Genomic DNA, 10,395 nt, shown 5'->3' on the forward strand with positions numbered 1-10,395 from the left:
ATCGATTTCGTAGCTGTCGGGTTCTTGTTTTTGTGACTGCTCCAGGTTCCAATATGATTTTTCCTTCCTCTTCAATTTCTGGCAATATTGTTTGAATTGGGATCTTTTGCAACTTTTGAATAAGTGGCCATACTTCTTCGTCCTTCTTCCATTCATCCCTTGCTCCGTTTATCCAATCTGGTTGGATAATAGAAATAGCACAAAACAATGCTTCCACATCCTCATCCTTGAAGAGTCTTCCCATTTGGTAAGGTCGCCATTTTTTAAGTGCATGCAATATTGCCAACATTTCCTTCTCGTAAATAGCTTGCTTTAGATGTAGCAGTAAAAATACCCAATCACCTACATCAAAACATTTTTCACTACGATGTTGATCTACCTGTTGTTTCGTTTGATTTTGCATCGAAGTGGCGTTATCCTTTAAAATTTGGAGAACTTATTGTTGATGCTCGATGTGATCTTTCACTACTTGAACCTTTTTCTTCTTGATATGTTCTTCTATCTCCAGAGTTTGAAGAGTGGTAATTTCTTCCAATCCTTTACAAGATATGGTCGGATTCATTTCTTGATGCTCGATGTGATCTTTCACTTCTTGAACATTTTTCTTCTTGATATGTCCTTCTATCTTGATAGTTTGAGTGGTAATTTCGACCAATGAATTACAAGATATGGTTGGATTCATTTCTTCTTTCTCGATGTGATCTTTCACTTCTTGCACCTTTTTCTTCTTGATATGTCCTTCTATCTTGAGAGTTTGAGGAGTGGTAATTCTTGCCAATGTTTTACAAGATATGGTCTGATTCATTTCTTCTTTCTCTGGGGTAGGGTTTTGGCATATATCCTCTTCTTTTGATGTTTCTTGATCCTTTTCTTCCTCCTCTTCATATTCTATGTAAAATAATTTCTTCTCAGCACACTTATGACCTTTAGTGCATTTGCTATCACAATTGTAACAAAGCCCTTTTTCTCTTTTTTCTTCCAATTGTTGTGGTGTAACCCTTGTAGGTTGTGGAAGGCTGGGAGAAACAACACTTCCATCTTTATAGTTGTGAGGGGTATGCTTCCTGGTTTCCATAAATTTTCTTTCCACTATGTCACAAAGCCCTTTTACTCTTTCCAATTGTTGTGGTGTTGCTCTAAAGAAGGTGTTTCTCTTTGTATCCTCATAATGTGCTATCATTTCCTTCGTGAAAATTGACCACGTAACAAGTCTTTTACGAGAACAAAGCCCTTCATACCATAAAAATTGATCTAGTTCTAAATATGAAGATGCAATACATACCTTTTGTAACAATGGTACACCATGTAGATCAAAATATTGCTCCATCTGAAGTATCCAATTTACCGGATCCTTGCCATCAAACTTCCTCATCTTGCTTTTTCTTGATTTTAGGAGCTCGATCTTGAAACGACTGTAACTCTGTACTTTCAGATCTTTAAGTTCTAAAATTACGACCTATGGTAGCCCTCTGTGTCCTCTTTCCAATGCCACCAGTCTGATCCAAATTGGATTCTCCAAGAAAGAGTTATGCACAATCTCCCAAGATGACCTGATTATAGACCTTTCCAGAAGAGTGAACTTGTATGAAGTGCCACGTGTCACTGTTTCGACCTTTGGATCTGAAAAATGCATACAAGAAACTACAGTCCGTCCTCTTTCTGTACCTTCTTACGAAATTTTAATCTGATCCCCAGAGAGAAAGTTATGACGATTTTCCCCAGGTCACCTGTTTGGAATGTAATTCAGGAGTCTGCAAAAAGACCAACTTCCTCAGATCATATCTCCGCAAATATAGAGCGAAAAGCTCTGAAATTCGGACCCAAGGTTCAGCACGATTTCTTCTCAAATGGGTTTTTTTTGCAACTTCTGAAACGTCGCAGAAAAAATGTTATAGCGAAAATGCCACGATGACCTGTTTGGAGCAGCGAAACCCTAGAATCCAAATCTCTGATACCAAATGTTATGAAACTAGCTCAAGAAAAGATAGATCAACGCCTTAGAATTCAGCCTCTTCGAGGGGGCAACCTCCTTTACATTACATAAATGAACACTTCTTTGATGATACAAATGAAAAGGCCTCCTTTCTATATATAGGAGTCTAAGGGGTCATAACATAATCAGAGCCAACATAACAATAATAATGTAAGGGCACAATATAACAATAGTGGGCTTCTATGGGGCACAATAGTAACAATATGGACACTACATGGGTACATCAATATAATAAGTGGGTTGTACTAATAACAATAAGGGGTTACACTAGTAGTATAGGGGCCTAACACCTCCATTGATCTGGGATCAATGATACTAGTCTGGGACCAGTGGTAGGAGTTGTACCATACTATGACACTAACTTTGGGTTGGTTGAGACTGGTCTGGGACCAGTGGTACATACTCTGAGACTGACTTCTGCCAATGCAGTACTAGTCTGGGACCAGTGAGAGTGGTACATACTCTGAGACTGACTTCTGCCAATGCAGTACTAGTCTGGGACCAGTGAGAGTGGTACATACTATGACGCTGACTTCGAGTCGATTGAGACTGGTTTGGAACCAGTGGTACACTTTGAGACTGCGACACTGGTTTGGGACTAGTGGTAGGAGTGGTACTTACTATGAAGCTGACTTCAGTCGGTTGAGACTGGTCTGGGACCAGTGGTACGCACTCTGAGACTGACTTTGAGTCAGTGGAGGATGTTACTGGTCTGGGACCAGTGGAGTTGTACTCACTATGACGCTGACTTCAGGTTGGTTGAGACTGGTCTGGGACCAGTGGTACATACTCTGAGACTGACTTTGAGTCAGTATGATACATCCTCGATCATTTCTTCTTCTTCATAATTCGGACAAAAGCAGAGCAGAACAGAACAATGCAAGAACAGAGCAGAACAATACAGATCAGTACAGGGCAGAACAAGACAAAGTAGAACAGGCAGAATAGAGCAGAGCAGGGCAAGGGTCAGGCTGTACAGGGCAGTGCATTTGATGGATGAATAGTAACGACCGATAGACAGATTGCAGATGAAGTTCTCCCTAGTTGAGAGGGAGTGTTAAAATTGGCAACTAGGGCAAAACTTCATGTGGGTCATCTTATTCATGGCTGATAATATTTTTATTAGATTCCTCTCGTCAAGAGGTGTAGGATTGATATAAAGATCATCCGATTCCGATAAGTATTCATGGAGATATGAATTTATTTTGATTATGGAATTATTATCAAGCCGACCTACAACTCATGTAGGCTCAGAAGCCCAATAGTCGCATCTATTCAAACACCAACATTGTGTATAAATATAGGAGGACTTCTCCTCATTTGGACACACTCATCTCATCACATCTCTCTCTCTCTATTGCGTAGAAAAGAGCCTCTTCTCTACTGCGCAGAAAAAGGTCTCTCCCTCACACATGTGAAGTCGGAAGCTGCTGAAACTGAAGCTGCAACTGCAGAAGTAAAGATTGACTTGCATGGAATAGAAGATCTCCTCATTTGAACTGAGTTGTAGGTTCATCTGAACCTCCTCTGAAAGCCGCAACTTTTGGTGGTCGAATCAAGCCAATCCAACAGACGGTTTGCAAGATATCGACTGCCCTAGTTTGATGATGAAGCCGCTAATACTGATGTCGTTGATCTAGGGTTTGCTACTGCTGATATAAATCAGATTTATTGTACTATTTATCTCTGCTAAATTATTGAAGATAAAAGAAGATTTGATCAAAGGGTTTCCCCACACATTGTGGGGTTTGTCCCTGGCTAGCCGCCACATCTTGTGTCTCTTGTCTTGGCTTGTTTTCTGTCGATCGTTTAATGTTCTATCTGCACTTTACTTTATGTACATGTGATTACTAATCTATGGAATATAATAAGAAAAAGAAGTAAATTGTTGTAAGCATAGAACATACCATAACTTAACACAAAGACAACGTTCCGGTGCCATTATGGGCACTTCGAGTTCTTGGTTATGCCCTTCGAGCTGACCAACGCACCAACTACTTTCCAGTTATGCATGAACCACGTATTTCGTGGGTAGTTGAGAAAGTTCGTACTAGTGTTCTTCGATGACAAACTGATCTATAGCCGAACCTGGCAGGAGCACTTGCAGCACGTTGAGGCAGTGTTGCGTATTTTGGAGCAGTGGTTTTATGCTAAACTGTCCAAGTGTGAGTTTGGGTTGACCGAGATGCTCTATCTAGGGCACATCATTGGGGTGGACGGTGTGAGAATCCATGAGGAGAAGATGTGAGCTATCTGGGATTGGCTAGAGCCTCAGAATGTGACAGAGTTAAGGGGATTCGTGGGCATCTGCACTTATTACAGGAAGTTAGTGAAGGGCTTCTCTCAGATAGCAACACCGCTCACTGACTTGACGAAGAAATGCATTTGAGTGGACGACTACAACGCAGGAGACTTTTGAGCGCCTCAAACAGGTCATGAGTAGCTGTCCGGTGTTGGCACTCCCTGACTTCACCCAGCCCTTTGTGCTAGAGTGCGATGCATCTAGAGTGGGTGTAAGGGCCGTGTTGATGCAAGGAGGGCACCCCATAGCTTTCGAGAGTCGGAAGCTACTGCCCCATGAGATACTGTACTCCATACATGACAAGGAAATGTTGGCCATCATGCATGCGCTAGCTAAGTTCAGACAGTATTTGGTGGGGAACAGGTTCAGAGTCAAGATAGACCACAACAGCCTTAGGTTGTTCTTAGAGTAGAAACTATTGCAGGATAGGGAGCAAAAATGGGTGAGCAAGCTCCAATCGTATGACTTTGACATTGAGTATGTCAAGGGGAAACACAACGCGGTGGTTGATGCATTGTCTAGGAGGCCAGCCGCTCTCTCTTTGATGAGTATTGCCCCAAATTGGAGGGCATAGCTACTAGTAGAGTATTCCAAGGACCGGTTCACGTGTGAGGTCCTTGATGGGATGGTGGAAGATGACTAGTACAGGGTGATGAATGAGTTTATCTACTTACGAGACTGGAGTTATTTAGTACCCAGCTCACAACTAAGAGAGAAGATTTTACAGGCCACCATGACTCAAAACTAGCAGGGCACCAAGGGTTCATGAAGACATACAGGGCCATTAGAGAGCGTTTTGCATGGAGGGGCCTCAAGGATGATGTTCTGAGGCATATCAGGGAGTGTGACACATGCCAGAGGAACAAGGGTGAGCAGTCACACCTTGCAGGCCTGTTGTAGCCGCTTCCAATCCTTGAGGGGAAATGGGAGAGCATATCGATGGACTTCATTACTGGGCTGCCCACAGTACAGGGCAAGGACTGCATTTACGTGGTGGTGGATTGCCTGACGAAGTTTGCCCATTTCTTTGCCATCTCAGCCCGGTACTCGGCCTCACAGGTGGCCAAACTGTTCTTCAGGGAGGTGTTTCGGCTACATGGTCTCCCAAAGACCATTGTTAGTGACCGGGACAACTGGTTCATGGGTGGATTCTGGCAGGAGCTATTTCGGTTGGTGGGCACTGAGCTCACTCCGAGTACTAGTTATCACCCTCAGACGGATGGGCAAACGAAGATAGTTAACAAGTGGCTAGAGGGCTACTTGCGTAACTATGTGACAGGTCAACAACGAGCATGGATACGGTGGTTGCACTTGGGTGAATACTGCTACAACACCACATACCACATGTCCATAGGTATGTCTCCATTTCGAGCTTTGTATGGTTACGATGCATTGTCTTTTGCTGACGTTATGTTTGGAGATAGCAAGGCCCCAAGGGCCAAGGATTGGATGCAGGAGAGCCAAGATATTTTGCGGGCTCTCAAAGACAACATGCGAATGGCCCAAAATCAGCAGAATCTTTATACAGACAGGGGCAGAGTTGAGAGGCTGTTCAAAGTGGGGGACTTGGTCTTCTTGAGGCTTCAACCCCTGTATTTTGCGGGCTCTCAAAGACAACATGCAGATGGCCCAAAACCAGTAGAAGCTTTATGCAGACAGGGGCAAAGTTGAGAGGCAGTTCGAAGTAGGGGACTTGGTCTTCTTGAGGCTTCAACCATACCGACAGTCATCGCTCAAGCAGAAGGGGGCCGAGAAGCTCAAACCCCGCTTCTATGGACCGTACCATGTCACTTGGAAGGTTGGGGAGGTAGCATATGAGTTGGAGCTACCCCTGGGGAGTCAGGTGCACAACATCTTTCATGTGTCTTCCCTGAAAAAGGTGTTGGGGCAGCAGGTGACAACAGCTACAAAACTACCCCCTATGGAAGATGAGGGGCATTTACTGCTGGAGCCAGAGGCTATTTTGGATACCAAGGAGAGGCACTTGAGAAACTGAGTCATCAAGGAGTTTTTGATGAGATGGAGGAATCTACCAGATGAGGATGCCACCTGGGAGGGGAAGCATATACTTCAGCATCCTTGGTTGCAGTTGCTTAAGGACAAGCAACATTTTGGCGAGGAGGACTGTGATATTCTCACTTAGCATTTTGCTAAGTGAAATATCAATTTTGGCTATTTTTGCTATAATGCACGGTTGCACTTAGGAAATGTGGGTTTAGAGGTCCCACATATGATTTTTGGCTTAGAGCACACCCAAACATTAGAGCTGGGGGAAATATTGCAGCCTTGTTGGAGTATGGGGGCCACCTCATGGGAATTACGACCCACATGAGGAATACACACCCGTTGGAGCAGAATTGGTGTGGGGAATTCAAGCTGGGCCCACATGGGCATTTTGGAAGCTCCTTGACAAAAGGAGCAAGAGACACTCAATTTGTCATTCATTCATCATTTGCAAAACTGTTTTTTGACATAGCACACTTGAGCTGAAACCAAGTTTGCAAGTACTATTTAGCACACGAGTGTCTCAACCGAAGATCTCAACCCTTGCTTTGGTGGACTTCCAGTGCAAGGAGGGAGTCCTACCCTTTTTAGTTCGTACTAGCAGTACAGACTCTGATTCCAGTGAGAGGTTCATCTACAACAACGCAGGGATTGCGCAGTTCATGGTGGAGCACTCTGGGAGGTTGAGGAGTGAAGGGTGGTTGAGGCTAAAACTTGGGGAAAAGGTCAGGGAAGTATTTTAGTGGGGATTGCAGCGATTTTGGAGGCCTTTTGCGGCAGGATTTACAAGTGGGTCGAATCATCCAGCAGTTGAGCCATTGAGGGAAAATAGGGCCGAATTTCTGAGGTCAACCATTGGTCAAATCCTTCGTGGATTATTCTGGGTATTTGGTGGAGAGGCCGGTATTAATTTCCCAGAATTTTCTGAGCACCGGAGAGGGCCCTAGTAGCGGTTCTACTCAGCCAACAGCGTATTTCTTGGCAGTTTCAGTGCAGAGCCAGAGCAACGCAGTGGCAGATAGGAGAGGGGTGACTTATTCTTCATTTGGGGCTTTGCTAGCTTGCCTTGAGCAAGCCCAGGTGCACTCTTTCCAACACCATATTGTACACCCTTGTTTATCAATAAAACTGCTCAGCGACTCAACTTTTGGTGCAATTTCTTGCTCTGATTGTGTGCTTACTGTTTTCTGGGTTTTTGTGTCTATGCATGCTTTGTTATTTACTGTAAAAATTCCCTAGGAATATTACAGTGGCTTTGGTTGATTTGATATACCTGAAAAAAATGAAACACAATAGTTCTACATTATTGAATCAAATGGTTAGGCATGTAATCTTTTTTAATGTTCAAGCCCTTTTATAATCTGAATAAATGTTTCACCTGCATTAAAATTTTGTTATTAATCTGGTTAAAATTCCATAGATTATGCTATAGGTTTATTGGAGAATACATTTAAGTGAGGGTTTATTGATATTATGATGGTTGGTTAAGTTGGTGCATATTCAAAGTCACAAACTGTTATCCTTATTATAAAATTTCAATGTATTTATCATTTCTCTAATTTGCACTATACTGCAGCTTATACTGTCACTTCCACAATATGAAGCTGTGATTGATGCGTACATGGAAGGTCTAGAGTCTTTTGAGGGTGACGATCTTTCAAAAGTCACGAGTGTTGCTGCCTTTTATGTAAGTCGCGTTGACACACTACTAGACAAAAAGCTTGAAATGATTGGAACTGATAATGCATTCGCACTAAGAAGTAAGGTATGATGCCTGAATTCTGTATGCTTTTCTTCTCTTTATGACATAGTTACCAAGTTCGCCCGAATTGGGCTAAAAAATTCGAAAATTCGTCGATTCGATACGAATACCGTATTATTCAATGAAATTCGATTCGGTTTTCAAGTATAAGTGGTTGGATAAACAGTGAAATGAAAAATTATCGGTTTTCAAGTATAAGTGGTTGGATAAACAGTGAAATGAAAAATTAAATGACTCAAAATCCGGGATTGGTGGTTTATGTAAACTGAACAGATTGTTCATTTAACAGAGAATGTTAATGGCACAACAAATAGTGGTAAGATGGCATCCGCGCGCAGAAGGAAAGAAACTGGAATTGGAAAATCACAGTGGAATAGGAAAGTTTATAATTTTCCAACTTCATTATTGTTTTTATGGATTAAAAAGTTAGTAAAATAGGAAACTGAAGAATTGTTACACTGAATTAGTAATAGTTTGTTAATTTGTAGTACATGTTAATTTTGTAATAACTGATTTTATGGAATTTTAGATATTTTTAAAAATGTTTATATTTATTAGGAAAGATTATAGATAAATCATTTTTAAAATTAGAAAAATATTTTCGATTTAAATTTAGAAATGAAGAAGTATTGAAGGCAAAGGAAGTTTTTTTTGTTGAATTGTATTTGTAAATTATTAAAGGAAGTTTTTTTTGTTGAATTGTATTTGTAAATTATTATATTATCTAGTTTATTGAATGTTATTCAAAATTTGAAATAAATTTAAAAAAAAAATGGGCAGAAAATATCCCGGACACAACAAGAAATTTTTTAAAATGATAATTTTCAAGATGTATAGTGTCGAATTTTTTTCGAATTAAAAATTTCTTATTCGAATTTTTATCGTATCGTATCGAATTCGAATCCGAATTCGAATTCGAACTTGGTAACTATGCTTTATGATGCCTATTATGATTTTAACTTTTATGTTCAACCTTTCCTGACCATCAACAGCCTCTTCTTAGAGATTCCTTTGACTAAATATATTGCATGATGCAGGCTGCTATAGCACAAGCTGTTCTTGCATACAAACTCTATCAGGAAAAGTTCCGTGGCCCTCGATGGGAAGCTCTTGAGAAAAGAGGGGCAAGAAAGCAACGCATAATGTGGGCCTCAACGAATGTGAAAAATCCAGCATCTCCAGATACGCTATATGTTAATTCTCTAATTGGTCCTGAAACTGTAAGCGCCATCTTTATAGATTAGGCTGGTGCTTTTATTGAATAAGATAGTCGTATTCTCTTGTATGAGAAATAATTTACTCCCTTGCTTGACATTAATGTCTTAATATGTGTTACGTTCTTTTTTTAGATCACTACAATGCCAGATCTTGCACTCCAGGCATTCATGGACCATGGGAAGGTTTCTCGAACTATCGATGCAAATTTTGAAGAAGCAAAGAACATATACAATGGAATTGAAAAGATGGGAATTGACTGGGCGGAAGTTGGCTCCTCACTGGAATTGGAAAGTGTGGAGTCTTTCGAGAAAAGCTTTAACAACCTTCTTGTTATTCTTGGTGGAAAAGCAGATCTGCTTAAAAAGGGTAAATTCATAGATTAGGGTTATTTATATTAGTCTGTACAGCTGTGTTTGCAGATTGCTATTACGGTAATGCCAACAGAAATAAAAAGACAGAAAGTGTAATTCTATCAAAAGTATGTGGAGCTGCTTTACTTGCTTTCTAGGAATGCTTGTAAAGGTGGACCAAAATATGCAGTACTTATATTACAAGATGTATTGTAGGTTAGATGTGAGGGATGCTAAGAGATTTACCAGATTGATTTCATCAAGGCTTAATCAACGAAATATGTCATAATTATATATATATATATTATTTTTTATTGATTGATAGATAGATAGGGAGTTTGAAATATTTTTTAAATGTTATGTATCAATGTTTTTTTTACTTTATAATAAGAAGTGTAAATAATATATTTATTTTATAGTAAAAAGTATATATATATATATATATATATATATATAGTTAGGGCTTTGTATATAAAAATATACAAAGCCTTAACTAAAAAGAAAAAGACGTAGTACATTCGTCAAAGATAGGAGAATCTCTTACACCTCTCTAAGGTAGCTCTTAAGAAATTTTGGAGGCAGATTCTGACTAGGAAGACTAAAGATAATAATAAAATTGCTCTTCACGATTGGAATTCCTATCTTAAAAAGCGTTATGAATCTCCAAATGTCATGGATAATTTGGAAACCCTGCTCACAACGAAAGAAGTTTTCTCTTTAGAAGACATTAAGTTTGGGGTTAATCGCCTCGCTAATGGGAAAGCTA

General features: G+C 40.4%; 1 protein-coding gene across 1 annotated transcript in view; it reads left to right on the forward strand.

Annotated features, from left to right (window-relative positions):
* LOC149201564 (uncharacterized) overlaps nucleotides 1-9,957 on the forward strand; it is a 242,088-nt gene extending 232,131 nt beyond the window's left edge. Inside the window, exons 5-7 of the mRNA XM_089402955.1 lie at nucleotides 7,876-8,064; nucleotides 9,099-9,281; nucleotides 9,411-9,957. Coding sequence (XP_089259081.1) covers nucleotides 7,876-8,064; nucleotides 9,099-9,281; nucleotides 9,411-9,662 — 624 coding nt within the window. The 3' untranslated portion in view covers nucleotides 9,663-9,957. The remainder of the gene's footprint in view (nucleotides 1-7,875; nucleotides 8,065-9,098; nucleotides 9,282-9,410) is intronic.
* The last annotated feature ends 438 nt before the right edge of the window (nucleotides 9,958-10,395 follow it).

Source organism: Pinus tabuliformis, chromosome 2_1 (assembly GCF_031772625.1).
Source record: "Pinus tabuliformis cultivar Carrire ecotype Pingquan chromosome 2_1, CPIR1, whole genome shotgun sequence".
NCBI classification, from domain to species: Eukaryota; Viridiplantae; Streptophyta; class Pinopsida; order Pinales; family Pinaceae; genus Pinus; species Pinus tabuliformis.